Below are 26,754 nucleotides of genomic sequence, written 5' to 3'. Positions count from 1 at the left end.
GTTTAGGCCCGAAACGTCAGCCTTCCTGTTCCTCTGATGCTGCTTGGCCTGCTGTGTTCATCCAGCTCTACACTTTGTTATCTCAGATTCTCCAGCATCTGCAGTTCCTACTTTTTTTAAACTCTCACACATTTGTTTTCAGCTTACCTTTGACAATTACAAACCAATATTATTCATTGATTACATACACATCCAATCAAGTTAATTATGTGACTGCATGGTCATTGATCGACAAATTAATGGACAATTTTAAGTCTTTCCACGATCTCATGAAGTTTACCAGCCTCCTTTACTACCTATCCTTGGGCTTTCACAATTCAACCACACTCTAGTACTTGTTATTCAATCATCCCTGCTAACAGGATGGGAACTTCTCCCCACTGTCTAAGATTGTTTGTCCATAGGAATTCGGTTAAACCCCTTATATGTTAGTTGTATTTCGATTTTATAGGTGTATATAATGTGTAATGACAGTCACCTAAAGACTCTTAATTAATGTGGGATCAGACCTTTCTTCTAACATTTACTAAATAATAAATGTTGAACTAACTGGTAAAAGAGGTGTCTATGAAAGTTTTTCAAGGGTGTTCCTTATCAAGACAGTCTCAGGGCCTAAAGCTAACTGTTTACATGAATCCAATTAAATCTTTGATTTCAAATGTATTAAAAAGTACCATTATATACGTATATGTGTGTGTATGTATATGTGTATACATATAAAGCAAATTACCTTTAGATGATTGTAATATGGCATTTTTTTTCTTATTCATAATTTCTTCTCAATAAGACCCTACTATGTGATGTCTATGGGACACTTTATTATTTTACTTGGTTGCTAAGACTATCAATGTCATGATTTTGACTCTGCAAATTACTGCTTCAGCTAACAGTCTTCTTTGGGCAATTTTATGTTAACTAAGAACCCCAGCAGCCATTTTATGGGCAGCCCTAACACTTATAAAGGGAAAGGAGGAATAAGAGTGCCAATATGAGAGAAATGTTTATGTCTGGGAAGGAATGTAAAGTCGCTGTTATAACTTTCAGAACGTCAATAGTCTCTTTTAATTAAGTTTATTTTTTTTTGCCTCAACACATTCCATCACAGAAACTAGTTTAGCGAATCTTCATTACACTCGCTTAATGGCAAGAATACCTATCCATGTGTAAGGAGAATAAAACTGCCCTTGTTACTCCAGGTATGGTCTCACCAAGGCTCTATATCTACATCCATCAGCTTCCCCTTCTTATATTTTACAAATTACAACCTCAAAAATTCTAACAGATTTGTTAAATGTGATTTCCTTTTTATAAATCCAAGTTGACTGCTCAACCTTAATATCATTTTCGATGTGCCCTGTTAACAAATACATTGTTATAAATCCGACCATTTTCCTTCTGATTGATGCTTGGCTAATGATACTGTAATTCCCTATTTTCTCCCTCCTTCTTTTCTTAAATAGTGGAGACACATTTGCCACTTTGCAAACTGCTGAAATCATCAAAGTATCTAAATTTTGGAAGATGGGCATCATCCACTATCTCAATGGTAATTTCTTTCAACACTTGATGATGTAAATCATTAGATTTAAGGGATCATCATCCTCCATCCCAGGATCTAACAACTCCACTCATCACACTCCGCAACCTGATCCCTTCTTCCCTGCTGAGATTTGATACCCCTTCTTCCACTCCAGACAAGCTCCACATTCACCCTGAACCAGACCCCATTCCTCTGTTCTCTGGAACCGAATTCCCTTCCCCTGCCGCTAACGCCAGCAATGCCTGTAATGACACTGGACCTAAAATCCCCTGGGATGAACGACCAAATGCACCTACTATGGACCCCCAAAACCTTCTGTTCAACTCCTGACCTCCTGCTACCAACTGTATCCCTTCACCCCAGTCGAGACCCGATCTCTCTTTTCTCTGGTAATGGGGCTGTCAACCTTGTTGTCGGACTTGACACTGCCCCAGGCCCTAGAATTCAACACAGAACCCCACTTCAGCCAGATTCCTCCAAGTTGACCGTACATTCCCTTAATACATCATCACATTCCTGCCACATTGCATCCTGCACTTTACCACGTCCTAGCCAACTGGCAACCTACCTAACTGGCAAGCTACATCCTTGACAACCTGCCCACTTGTTACTCTATCCACTTGACATTTACATTTGGCACCATACATGCCTGCCAACCTACCTTTGCTCGATGGGCACTTTATGTACTTGACACACTAAGACCCTACTCACTAGGCACTCTTACCTTATGTATATACACTTGCACAAGAACTGTCAAAGTGGCTGCCTGTGATGTTGGGCTGTTTTGTTTCAGAATACATCGCTGGACTGCAATGGCCTGGTAGGCCTTTCCCTTACTGGTCTATGCTCCAGGAAACTGTCAAAATGAAAGTACTGTTCCTGATTTCTGAGGAAGCCCTGATTGGGATATCATCAGAAATGCAGAGCTGTTTAGTTTCATAAAAATGGAGCAGAGTGGCAATCTATGTATTTATTTATTTGGTTTCTCAGCTATAGAGTATAAAAGCAAAGAAGATTGGATATGTTTATTTTGAAACTCCTGCTCAGCATTAACTACAGTGCTCCATGCGTGGTAATATACAGCTGAGTCAGTATGGCTTCATTAAGGGAAGGTCATGCCCGACAAATCTGTTAGAATTCCTTAAGGAGATAATGAGGAAGTTAGACAAAAGAGAGCCAGTAGAAATGATCTATTGGATTTCCAGAAGGATTTCTGAACAAGATGTTGCACAGGAGGCTGATAAATAAGATCAGAGCCCATATGTGAGGGATGATGACCTGGCATGCATTGAGGTTTACTTGATTGGCAGAAGGCAGACAGTAGGTACAAATGATTCTTTTTAAGTATGGCAGCCAGTGAGCAGTGGAGTTCTGCAGGGGTCAGAGTTGGGATAGTAACTGTTCACGTTATACATTAATGGTCTGGAAGAAGGAACTAAGGGTATTGTTGCTGGTTTGCAGATGACACAAAGATAGGTGACAGGCAGCGTTGAGGAAGCAGGGAGGCTGCAGGAGGACTTGGTTAGGGTAGGATAGTGGGCAAAGAGGTGGCAGATGAAGTACAATGTGGAAAATTTTGAGGATATGCACTTTGGTAGGAAGAATAGAATGGTAGACTGTTTTCTAATTTGGGAGAAGCTTCAAAAATCTGTAGCACAAAGGGACTTAGGAGTTCTAGTTCAGGATTCATTTAAGCTTAACATGCAGGTTCATTTGGCAGTTAGGAAGATAAATGCAATGGTAGGAGAAGAGATGTACAGCTGAGGCTGTATCAGGCTCTGGTCAGACAGCATTTAGAGTATTGTGAGCAGTTTTGTGCCCTGTATCTAAGGAAGGATCCAAAGGGTGTTTACAAGAATGATTCCAGGAATTAACGGCTTGAATATAAGGAGCAGTTGAGGACTCAGGGAGTCCTAAATAGAGTTTGGAGGGATAAGGGGTGATCTCAGTGAAACTTACAGAACACTGACAGGCCTGCTTAGAATAGATGTGGAGAAGAAGTTTCTACTAGTAGGAGAGAGTAGGACCCAAGGGCACAGCCTCAGAGTGAAGGGACGACCCTTTGGTTGTTAATTTAAATTCATTGGCACTGAAGGTTTTGGAGGCCAAATCATTGAATATTAAGATGAAGGTTGATAGATTTTTGATTAGTGCGCGGGTTAAGGATTATGAGGAGAAGGCAGGTGAACAGGTTTGAGAAACATATAAGTCATGATTGAGTGATGGAGCAGACTCGATGGGCTGAATAGCCTAATACTGGGTCTATATCTGTCCAGTTAGATATCACAATTTTAATGAATGCATAAGACAGAAAGCAGGGATGAGGAATATCAGTTGTGTAATTAAACTGGAGAAGCTGGGATGTTTTCCTTGGAGACCAGAAGATTGTGGAGAGATTTCATACAGATATTTAAAATTATGTGGTGTCTCGACAGAATAGATAGCAAAAAACAGTGGTGATTAGTATAAGGATTGAGAATGAGACAGCATTTAGATTTCGAATGATTGGCAAAAGGAACAAGAGAGACAGGAGGAGAGAATAGTTTACACAGCAAGTAGTTAGGAATTTGAGTGCATTGCCTGCCAGTGTGGTGGAGGTAAAGTGAACAAAACTTTTAAAAGTAAATGGATCATATTCTGAAGAGAAAACATTTGCACAACTAAGAGAAAACAGCGGTAGAGAGGCATTAAGTGAATACATGATGAGCCATATAGCCTTTTTCTGTGCCGTACACATTCTATTATTTATTAATTCCAAACAAGCTCCCTGTTGCTGAGGAAACATAATATGTACAATCTTCTCTAAGTGTATAAAGTTGCAACACAAAGCAGTGAGCCTGTCTGACATTTTGTGAATCTGGATCGGAAGAAGATTGTAAGTGTCTTCCTCATTCAGTACAACCCTATGAAGATAAATGTGATGTGAATGATAACTAAATAACTGGGTATGAGTTTTTGAGATCTGTTTCGTGTCACAAACTCATGGAAATGAACAGCACAGAAACAGTCCCTTCAGTCCAACTCATCCATGCTAACCAGATATTCTAAATTAATCTAGTCCCATTTACTAGCATTTGGCCCATATGCCTCTAAACCCTTCCCATTCATATACACATCCAGATGCCTATTAAATGTTGTTATTTGTACCAGACTGAATTTCTATTCATTGCAGTTACTATTGAAAGTCACATTCACAAATTTATCTCCTTCAGACTCGATTACTTTCATCCTCTACTGCTTCAGCCTCTGTCCACTATAAACTGTAGATCTGTCTGCATCCTATTCCATAGACCTTGACTATTCACCCTATCCATGCTCTTCATGATTTTATGAACTTTTATAAGGTTACCCCTCATAATGACGCTCCAGGGACAATAACACCAGCCTTTTCAGCCTTTCTCTATAACTCAAACCCTCCAACCCTAGCAACATCCCTGTAAATCTTTTCTGAACCCTTTCACAACATATTTCCTAAAGCAGGGATACCAGAATTGAATGCAGTATTCCAAAAATGGCCTAAGCAATGTCCTATGCAGTCGCAATATAACCTATCAACTCTTGTATTCAATGCAGTGAATAAAAAAGGCAAGCATACCAAATACCTTCTTCACTACTCTGTCTACCTGTGACTCCACTTCCAAGGAACTATGAACCTGCACCCCTAGGCCTCTTCGATTGGAAACACTCCCCAGGACCTTCCCATTAAGTATATATGTCCTGCTCTGATTTGCCCTACCAAAATGTAACAATTCACATTTATTTAAATTAAGCTCCATCTGCTACTCCTCAGCCCATCGCCCATCTGATCAAGGTTCCATTCTACTCTAAAGTAACCTTATTCACTGTCCTCTACGTCACCAGTTTTGGTGTCATCTGTAAACTTACTAACCATTCCTCCTATATTCACATCCAGAACATTTATATAAATGTCAAAAAGCAGTGACCACTGGTCATAGACCTCCAGTCCAAAAAGCAACCTTCCAGCACTACCCATTTTGTTCCCAGTTTTCCAAATGTACTACGTTATCAAGTTTGTTTTTAAAGATAGCAAATCACTGTTTGCTAGATATCTTCTTCAGTGATTTTAAATAGTATGCAGACATAAAGCTGCCATTTTAAATTTTTGATCCAGAGGGATGATTCTTTTGTGTAACAAGAATTCTAGCCTTGTGTTATGGCCAGGTTGTTGTCAACTATTTTTTTCTTTATTGTTGAGGCAGCAGGAGTACATGGAAAACAAGAAAGTAATTTGAGGCTAGGTTCCAATGTGCCTGGACAATCCCTTTTAATAACAAAGTTTTATTTCTGCCCAATTTTTCCAACAACTTCTGTGAACTCACAGAGCTTTGGCACTGTGTGAGTTTAAGAAGTTTTGACGAGCAATTCTATATGTCACTGCCTTTGCTGAAATCACCTGAATAGCAAAATTGTTTCATATTTGTATTTCTGATTGCTTTTTGAGACTGTAAACAGAGTACTGGAAGTTAAAAGAAATCTTTGTCAAATAACCTATATTTGAAGCAAACAAGAAGAAAATGACCTTCTCTGTCACAATGAAATTGTTGTAAGGTTGACAATGCTTGAATCTGTCCTGAAAAGGACTCAAAAGTCTAATCCCATGCATCAAATCTATGTCATTTGAACTGAGAAATATTGTTCCTCTGACAAGGGACTTAAAATCCCTTCATGCTGAGAAAGCTTTTTTAATAAAAGTTCATTCAATTATCATCTTAGACTCTTCCTGGATTAAACACCCTCATAAAACTAAGGAAGCACAACTTGACACATTAGTATACAGTATTTTCATGCTACAAATGGCATTCCGGCTCCAAAATAGGATATATGAAGTACATCACAAGCACACTTCTGACACGAGCGTCCAAGATGATATTTTAATGAGGATGTGAATGGGCTTACAATGACCATCCAATGGAAATAGGTAGAACATACAGGTCGTGATGTCAATCAGAATTTAACATTGAATTGGCACCAACATTACCATTTTGGATCTCAGCATTTTAGCTGAAAGGATGTTCAATATCAGAGAGGATACTTAGTCAGCACTATTTAGAGAGATCACCAACTTCTTGTACCCTTGTTCCTGATTGATTCTCTTTTTCCTGTTGTTGTAATTGTGGAAGTGATTGTTTACCAGTGTTCTGTAAAATTAATAACATATCCAGGCAGTTCATTGTTCATGCAAAGTCTTTGACCTGCAGGGATTCTGTGCAGAGCACATTACATCATTCGGGTGCGGTCACCTGCACTTAACTTGGAATACAACATGACTGAGAGAATACGCAGAGTAGGACAAGCTGTTGAAAGAGGAAAGTGGAGGATGGCTCTGAGCAAGAATCCATATGAACCAAAGACATTCAGAAAGCAATTCTGCTACCTTGATCTTAGCAGGAAATAGCATGTCAAGCATCCGTATTTCCATATGGGTAGATTTACTGAAACCCTCTACTCATTTCTGCCACACTTGTAACTTCAAAGGAGAACAACAGTGATATGATCAATTATTACGAAGGTTACTGAGGCCAAGAACCTTTCTGCATTGAGCTCCTTTCAGCCAATGATGTTTGAAATTTCTTGAAAATGCTTTCATTGACTTTGCACATATGTGAGGTCATGAATTTTTTACATCATTGCATTCAGGTCATTGGCTCTAGGTTTCTACCAATGATAGCCATGTCAGTATGCTCACTTTATCATTTCAAAGTTTGTCTATTAACACTCCTGATCCCTATGAATAAATTAGATCCCTGTTCTTCTCCATTTCTTCCAATGCATCATCAGAGAACCTTGGAGCATCCTCATCCTCCTGTTGCATCATAGTTTATGCTGAATCCTTTTCAGAATTTCTTCTGTAAACAGTTCAAGAAGCCAGTACTGCTACAATGTATCTCCCTTCCAAGAAGCGCAGGCAAGCTCTATGTGCTGCTAGCCTTGGATAAATTTAGCCTCCTCTGCAGAGATGAACAGTGTCTCAACACTGTGACATTCAGCAATCATGCAAAACAGCAGACAGCACAAAACTGTCATAAACTTGTACCAGAAACAAAAGTGTGGGTGAATCACATGTTGCAACCATCACTCGTGAAAATTTGTAAATGATCGGTGATGTTTAAAAAGAGTACTAAGGTTGGGAAATTGTCAGATATTTCATTTTTAGTCACCAGTTGCATATCTAAGGTCTGCTCACACCAAGTCTACAAATATTATGAAAATTATGCATTACTTCTTTTATGTGACATTCACATATTCAACTGTGACGATGCTCTCACTTTTCTTATCATGTATGCTGATTTTCTTTCTGACTTCGCTTTTTGTTCTTATATTTATATTGTTCTAACATTTATATTGTTCTATTTTCAATGGCTTGGGTAGTTTGCGAGTTACTTTGTGTACTTTCTCTCCTTGGAGAGTAGTTGTTGCAGTCAGATGATTCCAACATTTAAGAGTGGAGAAAGTCCATGACATAGCTTATTGATTCAACACAGGTCTTTCTGTATCACAATAAATCGCTTTGCTTCTGCAGTAATCTCTTGGTTCTTCTCACTCTCTAACAAGAGAAGGCAAAAAAGGAAAAATAATTCTGGGAGTTAGAAACACAGCACTTGCATTGTAAATTGAAATCCTAAGCGGATGGTCAGATAATGATCTTTCATTTAAGTCTCTTGTCAAATGCAAGAAAGTTGATAGACTTGTCATTTTGATAGCTGAAAACATTTCATAGAGTAAAAAATGAAAAAAAAATTTCACAACCTGCTTGGTAGAAAAAAATCAGGCAGAAGAAAGGAAGGCTAATTATAATAAAGAGGCATTGTGACTTCACTTATTTTAGTGAGTCTTGCTTTATTTGAAGAAACTTGAAGGTTAATGAATTGGTAAGTCCGAGAAAGTCCTTATGTCTTTATAAAACAGACTTGATTAACATTCTGAGTTAAACAAAAAAAACATTATAGAACATTGTTTCTCTGTGGAAAAGCATGCTGGATTCTTTAAGAACTTTTATTACTGTTTGAACCTACTTTTTTTCTCCACTTGAATACCAGACATTGAAAAATGATCAAAGATCAAAGTAGTATATTTCTGATGGAGAGGATTACATAGTTATATAAGAAATTCTTGAGCACAAATTACCTGAAGATCTGACCAAGATACTAAAATAAATTTGCAAGCATGAAAGGGTATATTTTTTCCTTGCACAGCAGTCGACTCGCCAATAAATTGTCCTGCATTTTTGATCTAATGTGTTACTTTTGCTTTGGCAGATGTGGAACAAATGGCTATAGACTGGCTTACTGGAAACTATTACTTTGTGGATGATGTCAGTGACCGAATATTTGTGTGCAATCAAAATGGTGATACTTGTATTACACTACTAGATCTGGAGCTACACAATCCCAAAGGAATTGCCCTTGATCCAGCCATGGGGTGAGTTTATTTACTTATATTCTAAACAGGTTACTGCAGGTGGTTTAATTTCTATAAAATGGTATGTGTGTACTATGTTAAAATTGCCAGCTGGTGTATAAACTGCATTCAATTTAATTCAGGATGAATCAACACGGTTATCGAAGTAGTGATGAATAGGAGTCTGTTATTGATCATACAGATACAAATTGCTAAAGAGTCTTTCATGTGTCATAAAGTCAGTATCAAAAAGGTTAATTTTAATTGTGAACAATGTTTGATGATATCTTATGCAGCTAATTAATGGAACTGGTAGGTCTTTATGGAAAGTAATGGGGGAAGGGGTTATGGAATTGGGCGAGAACCTTATTTTAGAGCACCAAATGATCCTTTCGATTCACAGATATCTTTCTGAGACAGAGTATGTCAGTTGTCATCTTGGTAAAGGGATAAAGGCATACAAGTCTAAGGCAGTTTGTGGAAGGATGGGGCTGCAGAATTGGGTAGCCCATGCTGTTCCTGATGCCAATTGCCCACCCTACACCTATACTCTCTGCAATGTAACAGCCAACATTGGAGTTTTCAGGCAACTTGCCCATCATGGACCAATTGAGAGACTCATGCTTTATTAATGGTCACGTAAGGGTCAATTTCCACCATCACTGGCATGATACCCATGGCAGCAATACACCACTACTTATTCAGCCCAGTAGCTTTTACTGAACAACAAGGAGTGGTGGGTGGTGGGACAGTGCACTTTTATAGGCCCCTGTACATGTTGGAGGGCTCCTCACTGAGGTTTCTCCATCCTCTTATTTTCCTTCATCCTCTCCACCACTACCACCAGCCCTCTCCATTTTTCCCTTCTTTCAGGCTTCCTGCCCTCTTTTTCCCTCAGGATGATAAATCTGGGAACTAGAGGGCGAGCACCAACTCTCTGAGATGGGACTTATTCACCATAGAGGCTGAAGACTCGCCTCTAGCCATTGAACAGCTAGCAATCCCTGACTATCTGTAGCAGGCATACAGAGTAGGCGTATTGTGAAGTCATCTGAGCTCAATCTCCTATTAATGGACCTCCATGCTCCAGCCTATATCCTCCGGTAACCTTGCAAATTTTGACCAGAAGTATTAAAAAATTTGAAGAAAACAACACCTTGTTATATAAAGTGTTTGTCAGCTTCCTATGGGTTAGTTGCTAGTTTATTTCAATTGGATATTGCTATATTTCTGTGAGTTGTATTCTAAAGTTGATTAAAATTTCACTCATATACAAAAATTGCGATAGCAAGTGCCGATGTTATTTTTCTTACATGAGTAAGCTTGCACAAACAAGTTGCTTTGAATCTGGATGGGTTCATAAGTCTTCCTTTGGAATTGAGCATAAATGGAAGAGTCAAGTAAGGCAAGACAAAGCAGGAAATGCTATAGCAAGGGGGAGGAGGGATAGAAGGCATCTTTGCAGGAGGCTGAATCTATAAAATGTGTTTAGGAAGCTGTTCTCCCACCTAAACTTCAGCCATGATCAATCTTTCCCAGAAAAGGTCTTCACTGAAATCTGCCAGCTCATGCTGCCACTCAGAAGCCAGCAAGGACAGTATTCCCCCCTGCTTTCAAACTGGCTGTGACTAGGAGTTTTTGATTCATTTGATTCCATTCAGACAAGTGCTGGAGATGCCTTTCTTTGCAGTGGACTTCTACAAAAGGAAACACACTGAGGGGAAGCGATGGCCTAGTGGTATTATCGGTAGCTTTTTAATCCAGAAACTCACCTAATGTTCTGGGGATTGACCCAGGTTTGAATTCCATCAGAGCAGGTGGTAGAAGTTGAATTTAATTTAAAAACAAATTTGGAACTAAGAATCTACTGAATAATACCAATTGTTGGAAAAACCCATCTGGCTAAATAATGTCTGAAATTTCTGAAGAAGGGTCTAGGCCCGAAACGTCAGCCTTCCTGCTCCTCTGATGCTGCTTAGCCTGCTGTGTTCATCCAGCTGTACACCTTGTTTTCCCTTTTTAGTATTGCAAGCTTCATCCATGTTGCAAGGCTTCAGGTTGATTGTTTTTCTGGTGCCTTATGCCAGCTCTCTGTCATGCACCTGATAGCAAAATTATTCCATTCTTTCAGAGCGCAACTAATATGAGACTATAGACAACACACGACGTGCATCAATGCCCAGTCTCTTGGCAATAGTTAGAATTGTGATGAGGTGTGCTTCTAAGAGGGATTGTTCTGTCTTGTTTCTCTTGTTGAGAGGTGTTGTAAGTCTGGTGTCAAGGTGTTTGCTCCATGGAAGACAGAGTAAATAGGTTTGGATTTTTAAAAAAAATTAGACATAAGCATGATTGACCCAGGATTTAAGTTCTGCTTTCAGTTGTTGAAGTTAAGATTTTTTGGAGTTGAAGCTGCTAGAAACAGCTGTCTCTCTGCTGCTACAAAAGCAGAGTTCTCTCTGTGCTGCTAGATTCAGTCTATTAGTGTTCCTTCTCCTGGACTGAAGGAGATAGCAAGTGAAAGAAATCTGTTTTGCTGAATTTGCCTTTGCCAAGGGTGTGTAAATGGGATGCTGCTATATTGGAACAGTTGATGAGTATTTGTGAAAGAAGATATTATTTTGTTAAGTATTTCAATAGAGTTAACGTTATGCCAATTCTTCTTTATTTGTTTGTAATTTAACTGTGGTGTAAGAATAAAGTGGGTTTTGCTTAATACCTGGTAGTTTGACCATCGAATCACACCTGGAATGCAATGCCTTATGCTTGCCTTGAAATAAGATAGAAGTTAGGGTCTAAACTATCTCTTTGGTATGTTTTGAGGAGATTTGGTTGGTTCATAACAGGATGCACTCGTTCTACAGTGCTAGGCCATTATACAAGTTGTATTACAACCACTTTGGCAAATAAAAGGCTGATTGCAGCTATTGGATCAATTGTGCAATGTGTGCAAACCAGGCGTATAAAGATAATGGCTTTCCATAAACAAACTGTGGTCAAGCAATCATTGGCATCCCAACCCTACAATTCTTCTGTCTGATCACTCGGATATACCTCTATGTCTCTCAAAATGTTTTTGTGATACTTTGAAGTTAAAAATATGTGAGTAGAAATTCTCATCAGTTCATTGATTCCAAATTGACTGCATCCTGAGTGGCACCCCAACAGTGCATTCTTGTTAGAAGCATAGAATTGCTCATAGCAACTTCCCTGTTTAACTGCACGCATGTTGACGCCAGAAGTTGTTACTAGTATTACCTCAAAACCTGATCCTAAAGTAGATTTTCTTATCCTCATTTTCATTAATTTGCTTTTTTTTGTGAATGAAAATATATGAATTTGATTTAGCAATGAGCAATGCTCCTTTAAATGTCTTCTTATTGCTACCTGAAGTGGATCAAAAGTTCAAAAAGTATCAATATTCAAATGACTACCAACTTTTGGAAATGAAAAAAAGAATGCAGAGAGTTTTGAATTAAATTCAAAGGAAAATGGGGTGGAGAAGGTAGAGGGTACATAAAGGGCAATTAAACAACTGACAGTCAGTTTTTCCCCTTGATGTAGTACTGAGTTTTACTTTAACTTACACTACAAATGGTTTGGCTGTACACCAATGTAAATATTACAGCAGGTGTTGTTCTCTTTGCTTCATTCAAGCAAACTGAATTAGTGATAAAAAATTTTGATTTTCATCCAATTAAATGAAAAATTAAGTCAATAAATATGCAGTAAAATATATGTGAAAACAAAACTCAGATACATTCTTAGCAGACTTTTCTGGAATAAATGCAATTTCCATGAACATAACAAGAGGGATTTCCAGGAGCAGCACCAGTCATACCTAAAAGTGAGGTGCTAACCTGATGAAGCTGCAACACAGGACTACTTGTGTGCCAAACAGCAGAAGCAGCATGCAATTAATGGGGCAAATCAATCCCATAACAAACAAATTAGATCTAAGTTCTGCAGTCCTACCGTGAATGGTGGTAGATGAACAAACAAATAACAGGAGAAGGCAGGTTCACAGAGATCCTCAGCCTCGGTGATGAGGGAGCCCAAAACATCAGTACGGAAGAAACTGCTGAGGCATTCACAGTCATCCTCAGCCAGAACTGCCGAATGGATAATCCATCTTGGCCTCGTCCTGAGTTCAAAATCACAGGTATCATTCTTCAGTCAATTCAATTCACTCCACATAATATCAAGAAATGGCTGAAGACATTCTATATTGCAAAGGCTATGAGCTTTGACAATATTCGCATAACAGTATTGTACACTTGTGCTGCAGAATTAGCTATGCCCTAGCCAAACTCTTCCAGTAAAGCTACAACACTGGAAATTATGCAGCAGGGTGGAAAATTTCCCAAGTCTGTCCTGTACACGAAAAGCAGGGTAAATTCACCCTGCCCAGTCAGTTACTACCCCATCAATTGACTCTTGATTAACAGAGCTTTGATGAAAGGTGTTGTCAACAGAACTATCAGTTGGCACTTGATCAGTAAGAAAGTGCACAATAATGTCCAGTTGAAATTCTGCCAGGGCCAATCAACTCCTGGCCACATTAGAACTTTGGTCCAAACATGGGCAAAGAAGATGAACTTCAGATGTGAGTTGAAAGTGACATGAGATATCAAGGCATGATTTGAGCAAATATGGCATCATAGAGTCCTAGCAAGACTAGATTCAATGGGAATCAGAGTCAATGCTTTCTTCTACTTGAAGTCATACCTTGCACAGAAAAAAAAATTGTTGTTGTTGGAGAGCATTCCCAGGACATCACTGCAGAATTTCCTTATTGTAGAGTCTGAGCTTAACTGTCTGTTTCATCAAAATACTTCCTTCCATCATAAGGTCCAAAGTGGGTTAATTCGCTAATAATTTCACGATGTTCAGCATCATTCACCTCAGGTACTGAAGCAGCCCATGTCCAAATTCAAGAAGACCTGGACAACATTCAGGCTTGAGCTTATAAGTGGCAAGTGACATTCCAAATAATGACCTTGTCCAACAAAAGAGAATATACCCATCAACCGTTGACAGTCAATGGCATTGCCATCACGAAATGTCTTGCTATCTACAAAAAAACATCAGTTACCATTGACTGGAAACTGAACTATATCTGCATCAACTGAACTGTATCATATTATTGGCTACAACAACAAATCAGAGGCTAGGAATTCTGAGGTGAGTAACAAATACACTGACTTCTTCGTTTGAGTTCATCATCTACAAGGCACAAGTCAGGAATGCAATGGAATTATTGGAATATAATTGAAATGCCTGGATGCATGCAGTTCCTGCCACACTCAAGAAGCTGGACATTATCCAGGCCAAAACAGATTGACACCCAGTCCAGTGTCTTCAACACTCAAGCCCACCACACAGGCATACATTGGCATCTACAATGTGCTCTGCCGAAACTCACCAAAGCTCCTTCCGAAAGCACAGACACAATGACTGAGAAGGATAAAGGTTTGTGTGATTAGCACCACTTACAAGCCGGCTTCAAGTTACAGATCATCAAAACAGTTCCTGACCTGGAACCATATCATTGTTCCTTCACTGTTGCTAGGTTAAAACCCTGGAAATCTTTTCTGGATAGCATTGTGATATTCCTACACATCAGGACTGCAGTATGTTTATTTTGAGGTTTCAGAACCACAGTTACCAGACATAGGCTGTCAACCATTCAGAAATAATTCTTTGGATCATGTATTAATTTTAAGAGACAGCTGTTTAGATATGATAAATTAGTTAATTAGACAAATAAAGTATACAAACTGGAACAATTGAGGATGGTTCACTGGTTGGCAGATGACAAGCAGGCAGTTCGCACAAAGCCTGTGACCTCATTAAAGTTGTGAAGGTAGAATGCTACTGCCCAACTAAACTGTTAGGGAAATTTTTCTTGGGTCTTCCTCCTCCATCTCACCCGAATGACACAGCTGCCCTGTAAACACTGCCTCCCGACAAGAATTTCCTTCTCAACACTTGTCAATATACCCGATTTCTGAGGATTGGTCGTTTATGCTGTGTCAGTGACACATTTAAAGCCAATGGACATGGGACAGCTACCCATGACATCAGGATAACCTTTAGTCCCTTGCCCACATTTATCGTAAGATTAGTTTTCATTTCTTCCAGGAGCAAAATTTTTATTTTCCAAAGTACTGCATTGAAAGTAATACATATGGTACCAGATCGTTTTTAAATTTCAGCTTATGGAACCTAGTGGACTCAATGATCCTAGTTCCTCCAGCTACACACTGTATTGATTCTGGCTCCAGCATCTGAAGTTCTTGCTATCTCCAAGGTGGTGGTAAGCTGCCTTCATTAAGCACTGCAGATGATTTGGTATAATTACTCAAAAACCATTGTTTGGGAAGGAGATCTAGAACTTTGACCCAGCAACACTAATGGAACAGAGATGTATTTCCAAACATGGATGCTGAGTGGTTTAGAGGAGAAGTTGCAATTGATGTTCCCATGTGTTTGCTGCTCTTCGCCCTGACTGTAGTAGCCATGGGTTTGGATGTGCTGTTTTAGGCACCTGAGTGAATTTCTGTAGTGAATCCTGGAGATGGTGCACACTGTTGTTACTGAACATCAGTGTTGTTCTGAGTGAATGTTTTCTGCTGTAGTGCCAATCAATTATTTTGGATGTTGTCAAGCTTCTTGTGTGTTGTTGGAGTTACATTTATCAAGTCATGTGAGGAGTATTCCATTCATTCTTGGCTTTTGTCTTGTGGATGGAAGACAGGCTTTGGAGAGTCAGGAGGTGAGTTAAGCAGTGTAGGATTCCTAGTCTCTGACTTGTTTCAGTTCACTTTCTGGTCAGTGGTGATGATCAGGACGCTGATAGTCAGGAATTCAGTGATTGTAATGCCATTGAATGCTGTTCTACTTGAGATGGCTATTGCCTGGCATTTATGTGACATGAATATTGTTTGTCACTTCTTAGACCTAGCCTGGATATTGTCCAGATCTTGCTGCATTTAAGCTTGGACTGCTTCAGTATCTGAGGGGTTGTGAATGATTATGAATGTTGTGCATTCACTGGCAAACATCCCAACTTCTGATGTTATTATAGAGAGAAGATCATTGATGAAGCAGCTGAAGATGGTTGGGCCTAGGGCACTACCTTGAGGAACTCCTGCAGAGATGTCCTGGAGCTGAGATGATTGAACCCCAACAACCACAACCATCTTGCTATGTGTCAGATATGACTCCAGCCAGGGGAGAGTTTTCCCCTTGATTCCAGTTTTATGAGGGCTCATTTTTGCTACACTCAATCAAATGCACGTCAAGGGCAGTCACTTTCACCTCACCTCTGGAATTCAGCTCTTTTGTCCAATTTTGTCCTAAGACTGTAATGAGGTTAGAAAGTGGGTGACTCTGGCAAAGGCTAAACTGGGTGTTATTGAGCGTGTTATTGCTGAGCAGGTGCTGCCTGATAGTGTTGTTAGTAACACCATCCTTCACTTTACTTATAATTAAGAATAGACTGATGGGGGCGGTAACTGGTTGGGTTACTTTTGTGTTTCGATATACCTGGGCAATTTTCCAATTTGTTGGGTAGATGCGACTGTTGTAGCTGTACTGGAACAGCTTGGCTAGGAGCATGGCATGTCTACGGCCCATGCTTTCAGCAACATTCCCTCTACAATGCATGACTGTGAGGCAGCTCAGCCGCTAGGAAGTTCTGCACATGCCATTTAATTTGTTGATGTATTGACTTCAGCATGTATAAATTGCTGCCATGGACAGACGATGAAGATCTGTGCAGCAGAAAAGAAATTTGAGGCAATGTAGGTCTTCAGTATCATTACCAAATTATAATGTGGGTTTGTAGACTTCATAGCAACCAGTGCCTATAACCGTTTCTTTATTTCATGTGGAATGAATCCAATTGCCTGAAGATGGGCACCAGTGATTTGGGGATCTCTAGATGAGGTCAAGATGGTCTTCCACTTGGCATTTCCGGTGTAAGATTCTTGCAAATGTTTCAGCCTTATCTATTGTGCTGATGCGTTGGGCTCTTCCATCAATGAGGATGGGGATATTTGCAGAGTCTCCTCCTTTGATGAGTTGGTGAGTTTTTTAATTGTCCACCAGCATTCATGGCTGGGAGGTTGCAGGAAGGCAGGCCTTAGATTTGATCTATTGATTGTACAATCACTTGCTGCTCATTCTATTTGGCATGCAAGTCGTTCTGTGTTGTAATTTCACCAAGTTGACATCTCACTTTAGGTATGCGTAGTAGTGCCCCTGGTATGCCCTCCTGCAATCTTCATTAAACCAGTGTTGATCTGACAGTCGCAGAATAGGGGAAAATACTGTGCAAGAATGTTGCATTTGAGTTGAATTATGCTGCTGCTGATTGCTCACAGCACCTCGTAGATGTCCAGTCTTCTGTTGTAGATCAGTTCAAAATTTACCCCATTTAGTAATGCCATACAATACAGTAAAAGATACCTCAGTGTGAAGATGGGACTTCCCCTCCACAAGGATTGTATAGTGGTTACTCCTAATGATACTGACATGGACCTATGGATCTGTGGCGGGCAGGTTGGTAAGGAACAAATCTATGATTTATGATTTCACGGCCTTGGATACATAAATGTTTTTTTTTTGACTAACACATGCATTATTCAAAATATTCTTAAAAGAAACAAAATATTTCATTTCAATAAATGATTGTGATTTGTTCTATTTGTTATCTTAATTAAGCTTTCATACATTTCTCCATGTTGATAAGTTGTTTGCAATTCATGGTAATCCTGCCCTTTCATATGATCAGAGTGCAGAAGTTTCCAACATACGTCAGAATTAATTTCTCACTGGCCAATCTGTGGTTGATATTGAAATGTATGAGGCAGTTGCATTTTTTCCAGAAAAAAATACCTGATAAGAATGTTTATTTTAATTACAGTTATATGTGTTAATGTATGTCTACTTAAAAGTTTGTTTATTTTTAAATTTGTTACAGATAAAGGCAGCGCTTTTAGTACTAATCCCGTCTTGCTGGCGGTTGAAGCAGAATGAGATTAATAGGAGCAACGTTCCACAGAGTTCATTTTTGTTTCATACATAAAATTCTTTGTCAGGGTGAAGCTCTAAAAAGTGCAGCTTTAAGATAAATCCTTTTTCTCTAGACATCAGTGATGTAAGTTCTCAAAGCAGGATATGAGCAATAAATGCTCAACTTGTCAGCAACAGCTAATGTTTGGAAGCTTCCGCCAACTCAGCATGAGAGCAACAAAATGCATTTAGAAAGAATGGAAACTTTAAATAATGTTCAAACTGCCAGCGTGCAAATCGTAGCTTCCAGCTGCACATATTAATTTAACATTTGGCATTATTCATAAGAAGGTATCTAGATAATGATGTAGATCCAAGATTTGCAATAAAGTAAAATCCTTCTGGCTGTCTCATGTGGTTTTACCCTACCTAGCTCTTAAATGATGCAGCTGTCTTTAAGACCCAGGAAGCATTCAACTTGCTGATAAATTCTTAGCTACTGCCAATAATGCATTTCCAAGTGTATACTTGTGCACCTGAGTTATGCATCTTTAATTTTAATTGGGCTCAAGAGTAAGTGCAGGATGTAATAAAGTGCACTTCCAATGCGGTCCTTATAAATTGGAAGGAATATCAGCCAATAAATGCATAAGATGTAAAGGACAATAACACTGAAGGAATTGAAAAGTTTCTTTCTCCTCAGATGAAGAAGTTCCATTTTTGCATTTGGAATTGGAATTTTTTTAATGGAAATGGAATGTACAAGGAATTTAAAAAGCTTTTGACTGAATGGCAATAGATGAAGTGTAGTGTTTTTAGCAAACAGGGTTAAGGAAAATGCCAAAGCCTTTTATCCATACATAAGGAGCAAGAGGGTAACTAGACAAAGGGTTGGCCCACTCAAGGACAAAGGAGGGAAGTTATGCGAGGAGTCAGAGAAAATGAGTGAGATTCTTAGTGAGTACTTTGCGTTGGTATTCACCGAGGAGAGGGACATGGCAGATGTTGAGGTTAGGGATAGATTTTTGATTACTCTAGGTCAAGTTGGCATAAGGAGGGGGTGAAGTGTTGGGTATTCTAAAAGGCATTAGGGTGGACAAGTTCCCAGGTCCGGATGGGATCTATCCCAGGTTACTGAGGGAAGCGAGAGAGGAAATAGCTGGGTCTTTAACGGATATCTTTGCAGCATCCTTGAGCACAGGTGAGGTCCCAGAGGACTGGAGAAATGCTAATGTTGTCCCCTTGTTTAAGAAGGGTAGCAAGGATAATCCAGGTAATTATAGACCGGTGAGCCTGACGTCAGTGATGGGGAAGCTGCTGGAGAAGATACTGAGGGATAGGATCTAGTCACATTTAGAAGAAAATGGGCTTATTAGTGATAGGCAGCATGGTTTTGTGCAGGGAAGGTCACGTCTTACCAACTTGATCAAATTCTTTGAGGAAGTGACAAATTCGATAGATGAGGGAAGGGCTGTAGATGTCATATACTTGGACTTCAGTACAGCATTTGATAAGGTTCCCCACGGTAGGCTGATGGAGAAAGTGAAGTCGCATGGGGTCCAGGCTGTACTAGCTGGATGGATAGAGATCTGGCTGGGCAACAGGAGACAGAGGGTTGTAGTGGAAGGGAGTTTCTCAAAATGGAGAACTGTGACCAGTGGTGTTCCACAGGGATCCGTGTTGGGACCACTGTTGTTTGTGATATACATAAATGATCTAGAGGAAGGTATAGATGGTCTGATTAGCAAGTTTGCAGATGACACTAAGATTTGGTGGACAGCAGATAGTGAAGGGGACTGTCAGAGAATGCAGCAGAATATAGATAGATTGGAGAGTTGGGCGGAGAAATGACGGATGGAGTTCAATCCAGGCAAATGCGAGGTGATGCATTTTGGAAGATCCAATTCAAGAGCGAACTATATGGTAAATGGAAAAGCCCTGGGGAACATTGATGCACAGAGAGATCTGGGTGTTCAGGTCCATTGTACCCTGAAGGTGGCAATGCAGGTTGATAGCGTGGTCAAGAAGGCATACTGCATGCTTTCATTCATCGGACGGGGCATTGACTACAAGAGTTGGCAGGTCATGTTACAGTTGTATAGAACTTTGGTTCGACCACATTTGGAATACTGCGTACAGTTCTGGTCGCCACATTACCAAAAGGATGTGGATGCTTTGGAGAGGGTGCAAAGGAGGTTCACCAGGATGTTGCCTGGTATGGAAGGTGCTAGCTATAAAGAGAGGTTGAGTAGATTCAGATTATTTACATTAGAAAGACGAAGGTTGAGGGGGGACCTGATTGAGGTCTACAAAATCATGAGAGGTATAGACAGGGTGGATAGCAAGAAGATTTTCCCCAGAGTGGGGGATTCAACTACTAGGGGTCATGATTTCAATGTGAGAGGGGAAAAGTTTAAGGGAGATATGCGTGGAAAGTTCTTTACACAGAGGGTGGTGGGTGCCTGGAACACGTTGCCAGCGGAGGTGGTAGAGGCGGGCATGTCATTTAAGATGTATCTAGACAGATACATGAATGGGCAGGGTGCAGAGGGATACAGATCCTTGGAAAATAGGTGACAGGTTTAGATAGAGGATCTGGATCAGTGCAGGCTTGGAGGGCCGAAGGGCCTGTTCCTGTGCTGTAATTTTCTTTGTTCTTTGTTCTTTGTTCTAGTGCTTTCTCAAAAAGATGAGTTTCAGAATGGATATTGCATCATAGTGAATGTTAAATGAACAACCCAGTCTGACAAAGTAAGAATCTATGGGTCTGTAATCTTATAATGGAGAAGCACTGCAAGTGATAATGTTGAAAGTAAGAGAATGATTTTAAAAAGGGGCTTTCAATGTTACTTCACAGATGAAAATTAAGAAACTTTTCCATCCAGAAATTTCATTGCATATTTTGAGCACCAATGACAAAATTATTCAACATATGTGGGAGGCTCAGTGGTTAGCACTGATGCCTCATAGCGCCAGGGACCTGGGTTTGATTTCTCCCTCAGATGTCTGTGCAAACTCCACGCAAATGTTCTCCCTGTTTCTGCACGGGTTTGCTCCAGTTTCCTCCTACAGTCCAAAGATGTACAGGTTCGGTGGAATGGCCATGATAAATACTCCATAGTATCCAAGGATGTGTAGGTTAGGTGTGTTGGCCATGGAAAATGCAGGGTTGCAGGGACAGGGTAGGGGCCTGAGTGGGATGCTGTTTGGAGGGTTGGTGTGGACTCATTGGGCCAAATGGCTTGTTTCCATACTGTAGAGATTCTATAAAATGTTTACATTTAATTTTTTGTGTGAACAAAGTATAGAGCATTACAATATTTTCTGACGTCTCCCGACTTGACTGGCAGATTTGTGTCCAAAATTACCACCAATATTTTCAATCAGAACAATTAAAAAGTCAAACAAAGAAGCCAAGAGTCTGCAAGTTAATTGATAGAAATACTTTTCATTGTTTATTTTTGCTCTATCTTAATATATACATATTTATAAATATATTCCATCATCACTGAAATCATCATGATATTTAGCTTTCTTTGAAAATGGCTGGAGAAAGAAATGCTTATCAAGCTCAATAATTTATAAACCTTTACTTATTGATCTTTTCAATGTCCTTTTAAAAAACAAATCTATTCATTAAATCAAATTAATTCACCACACTCTGGTGGTTGGTAAGAATAATTTCTACTTACTCATGGATTTTAAATCTGTTGTGACATTGTAAGCATGTCCCAGTAAACTTGTAAAAGCAGCATGCACACACACCCCTCCAAGCAGGTTGCTAATTCAGATGGACCTTGCAATTGTCTAATCAACTATTTTCAAGGAATGATCATAGCAAAAAAATAAAGAAAGGATTAGTGAATTTTAAAGCATTTCAGCTTTATGCCCAAGGACAGTTATTCACCAAACTGGGAGTTGCAAGGGCTTCACAGAATACATTTTGAGACCATGTTTCCCAGTGACAGGGGAGGAAGCTAGAAGTAGATTCAGAATAAAAGATCTCCTATTTAATATAGAAATGAGGAGAAATTTCCGAGAGAGAAATGTATGCCGGATATGTGTGTTCAAGGCTGAGTGAGTCAAATTTTAGATCAAAGGAGAGTCAAGGAAAAGCAGAGAAAATAAAGTTGAGATCATAATTAGATCAGCCATGATCTTATTGAATAATGCAGCAGGCTCAAGTGGTCAAATTGCCCATACCACGTCTTTTTATTTTATGCTCTGTTCTTAAGATAGGTTAGCTTTCTTTGTTAAGACCATAAGAAATCAGAACAGCAGAAGGCCATTTGGCCCCTCCAGTCTGCACTGCCATTCAATAGCATCACAACTGATCTAACACTCCTCACATCCACTTTCCTGCCTGCTCCCTGTCAGCCTTTGTTCCTCTCTGGATCAAGAATCTATCTATCTATCTCAACCTTAAATATACATGGGACTCTGCCCCCAAAGCTCCCTGTAGCAAGGATTCCAAAGACTCAAAACCATCTGGGAGAAGAAATTCCTCCTCATCTCAGTCTTAAATTAACACTCCTTTATTCTGAGACCATGTCCTCTGGTCTTAGGCTCACCCCTGAGGGTAAACATCCTCTCAGCAGTTACCCTGTCAAGCCCCTTAAGAATCCTGCATGTTTTAAAAAGAATGCCATTCATTCTTCTCAACTCCAGTGAGTACAACCCCAACCTGTTTAGCCTTTACTCATAAGACATTCCCTCCATACAAGAGATCATCCAAGTGAAAAACCAAAAGATATGCAGATGCTGGAAATCAGAAACAAAAGCAGAAATTGCTGGAAAAACTAGGCAGGTCTGGCAGCATCTATAGAGACAAAACGATTTCAGTGACCCTTCTTCAGAACTGATGGTGGCTAGGAAAAGGTTGGTAGTGAACATCCTGGTGAACCTTCTGTCAACTGCCTCCAAAGAAATAATATCTTTCCTTAAGTAAGGGGACTAAAACTGCTCATAGTAGTTCAGATGTGGTCTCTCCAGCACCTTGTATAGCTGCAATAAGACTTCCAACCATGTTGAAATAAGGGTCAACATTCCATTAGCATTCCTGATTACCTGCTGCACCTGAGTTCTAGTTTTCTGTGTTCTGTGCACAAGCACCCCAAGTTCCTTTGGCTCACAGCTTTCGATAGCTTTTCTCAATTTAAATGAAACTCTATTCTTTTATTCTCTATTCCAAAATAAACAACTTCACATTTTCACACATTTTACTTCATTTGCCAACTTTTGCCCATTACTTATCCTGTCATTATCTCTCTGTAAACTGTATCCATCTTGCAACTTGCATTTCCACATATTTTTATGCTGTCTGCGAATTTGCCTACCGCACATTCGCTTCCTGCCTTCACATCAGTAGCATGCATTGTTAACCAGTCCTAGCACTGATCCATGTGAAACCCGACTGGTCACAGGTCACAAACCTGAAAAAGAACCCCTTATACCCATTTGCTGTTTCCTGCCCATTAGCCAATTCCCTCACCATGCTACTATTCTACCTCTAACACCACGGGCTCTTATCTTATGACTTAACGTTTTGTGAGGTACCTTGTTGAATGCTTTCAGGAAATCCAAATACAACATTGGTCTGACATGATATTTCAAATAGAAGAAGTCACAAATATCGAATAAGTTGTATTAAGCAACTAAGAAAAAAAAATCTTCATTCTAAAGCAGGGTCACTCGACTCAAAACATTATTTTGTTTTTTCTTCACTGAAACTGCCAGACCTGCTGAGTCTTTCCAGCAATTTCTGTATTTTTTTTTCTGCTTTCCAGCATCTGCAGTTTTTTGGTTCTAAGAAAAAAATATATTTTTTATATGATTTAAAAGTGGGAAGGATAGCTGTTCATAATAATTATAACTGAAGCTGTGCAGGTTCTATTTAGTCCCCATGTTCTCTTTCTACCTATTTGATTTCCTTTTGTCTTACACTAGGAGGAAACTTTAGTAAAAATATATTTTTGAAAACAGTAATATATTTTCTGCTTTTATCTCGAACTGGAGAAGTGCACATTGAGGATTGCATATGTTGAGTATCAGAATTCTTTCATTTTACTTCTGATGCCTTGATCTAGATCTTGACGTGTAAATATCAAGTTTTGTTCTTTTTTTTCTTATTTTTGGATTGCAGACCAAAGCGAGAAAAGGATATTGCTTTAAAATAGAGAAATAGTGGAAGGAAATGTTGCAGTTTTAAAACAAGCTACTGACACTCAGTATGAGTTGTATTGACACTATTGCTTTGGTCAAACAATGGGGGTGTTGCTGGTGTTCCACCAGCACTGTGGGTATGTTCTCAGGGCAGCTGTGCCCACAGCTAGGCTGTTGATTGTTTTTTTTCAATCATGACCAGTTCTGTGGGTCAGGAGTGCTCAGTAAGACAGCAACTCTCTGCTTGGCTCCAAGGCCGGTGGACAGTCTGTCCATGAACAATACAGGGCAGAAAGCCACCAGACCAGTAAAAGTCAGCATCTCTCTTTCCTTGCAAAAAAAAATAAGAAATGAAAGGTCATTAGCTCTTCTCACACACTATTTGTCTATGAGCTTCCACCTCTAACTGAGAGACTGAGCATTGAGTGCACCAACTGCCTGTCTCTGCAGTAAAGTACTGAAAGTACTTGCCTGTGGCTAGAACTGTTTTATTTGCAATAAATTGTTGTTTTTCATTTCACCTGATGAGACCTGTTCAGTGTTTTCTGTTAAGCTCAGTTCATCTGGCAGAAAAATTGGGATCTTTAACTGTTTTGATTAAATCTTTAACTTTGTGATGATCCTGGGAGTAGTGGATCTCAAGTATCAGCACACTTTCACGAATAGATTCTGACAGTTTATATTTCTAGATGAAGGCTTCTACACTGACAAGTTGTAAGAATCCAAAGTGAAGAGGGTTTCATTCAACTTCAGTTTACTCCAAATAGCTTTGCATCAAGAGCACTAAGCTGTTGAAATTGACATTAAATTGTAAATTGCACCTCCTGACCATGTTGCCATTCACTGTTATCCAATATGCCCCAGCCCACCCCCTCACTCAAGGCAAATGGTCAGTCCTCAGTAAAGGACTCACCTTCATTCCCCTGGGCCCACACATCAATGAATTCTGTTCATGCTTGGACGTCAAATACTGTTTTCTCTGCCTCTGTGCCTATTTCTTTAACCGTGAGTCTACCCCACCCTCCACAGACCCTTCTCCTGCCTCAAACACAACCCATCCTCCTGGACACCACCCCAAGGCCTCCTACCCTCCCTCAACCTCTTCATCTCCAACTGCTATCGTGACATCGATCGCCTCAACTTCTCCACCCCTCTCACTCACTCCAACCTCTCTGCCATAAAATGTGCAGCCCTCCACTGCTCCAACCCGAACCTAACCATCAAACCCGCAGATAAGGGAGACGCAGTAGTGGTATGGTGCACTGACCTTTATATAACCGAGGCCAGGTGCTAACTCTCTAACATCTCCTCCTAATGCCCCCTCAATCATGACCCTACCCCTGACCAATAAACCAGCATATCTCAAACCATTCACAACCTCATCACCCCAGGTGACCTCCACCCACTGCCTGCAACCTCCACATTCCCCATCCACACACCACCCATTTCTATCTCCTTCCCAAAATCCACAAACCTGACTGCCCCAGCAGACACATTGCCTCTGCCTGCTCCTGCCCCACTGAACTTAACTCTGCTTACCTTGACTCTGTTTTTCTCCCCCCAGTCCAGGAACTCCCCACCTATGTCTGGGACACCACCACAATCCCCCCCACCTCCTCCAAGACTTCCAATTCCCTGGCCCCCAACACCTTACCTTCACAATGGACATCCAGTCCCTGTACACTTGCATTCCCCATGCAGGTGACCTAAAAGCCCTCTGCTTCTTCCTGTCCCGCAGGCCCGACCAGTCTCCCTTCACGGACACCCTCATCCGCTTCACCAAACTCGTTCTTACCCTTAACAACTTCTCCTTCAACTCCTCCCACTTCCTACAGACTAATGGGGTGGCCATGGGAACCCACATGAGCCCAAGCTATACCTGCCTCTTCGTAGGATATGTGGAACAGTCCCTCTTCCGCAGCTACACTGGCCCTATCCCCCACCTCTTCCTCCGCTACATCGATGACTGTATATGCGCTTCTTCCTTTCCCCCCACGAGGAGCTTGAACAGTTTATCAACTTTACTAACACCTTTCACCCCAACCTCAAGTTCACCTGGACCATCTCTGATACCTCCCTCTCCTTCCTGGACCTCTCTGTCTCCATTTCTGGTGACCGCCTCGAAACCGACATTTATTTCAAGCCCACTGACTCCCACCTACACTACACCTCCTCTCATCCACCTTCCTGTAAGAATGAAATCCCAAACTCCTAATTCCTCCGCCTCCACTGCGTCTGCTCCCAAGATGGGGCGTTCCACTCCCGAACATCCCAGATGTCCCCTTATTTCAAGGACCACAACTTCCCCCTTCAGTGGTTAAAAATGGTCTTGACCGCATCTCTTGTATTTCCCACACCTCTGCCCTTGCATTCCCTCCCCGCAACAAAAACAAGACAGAATCTCCCTTGTCCTCACATATCACCCCACTAACCTCCGTATCCAACATATCATTCTCCGCCACTTCCACCACCTACAATCCGACCCCACAAACAAAGATATATTTCCCTCCCCACCCCTATCTGCCTTTTGTAGGGACTGCTCTCTCCACGACTCCTTCAACCACTTCACACTCCCCACTAGCCCCACCACAAGGCACCAAACAAACTTTTCACAT

General features: G+C 40.4%; 1 protein-coding gene across 1 annotated transcript in view; it reads left to right on the top strand.

The window, feature by feature from the left end:
- The window catches only part of LOC109911043 (low-density lipoprotein receptor-related protein 1-like), a 1,753,343-nt gene that overhangs the window by 710,956 nt on the left and 1,015,633 nt on the right, over window positions 1-26,754 (top strand). Inside the window, exon 7 of the mRNA XM_048599379.1 lies at window positions 8,818-8,980. Within this exon, the coding sequence (XP_048455336.1) occupies window positions 8,818-8,980 (163 nt within the window). The remainder of the gene's footprint in view (window positions 1-8,817; window positions 8,981-26,754) is intronic.

This window comes from Rhincodon typus, chromosome 7, assembly GCF_021869965.1.
Source record: "Rhincodon typus isolate 14 chromosome 7, sRhiTyp1.1, whole genome shotgun sequence".
NCBI lineage: Eukaryota > Metazoa > Chordata > Chondrichthyes > Orectolobiformes > Rhincodontidae > Rhincodon > Rhincodon typus.
The sequence above is the reverse complement of the archived record's forward strand: the minus strand, read 5'-3'. Positions and strand labels throughout refer to the sequence as shown.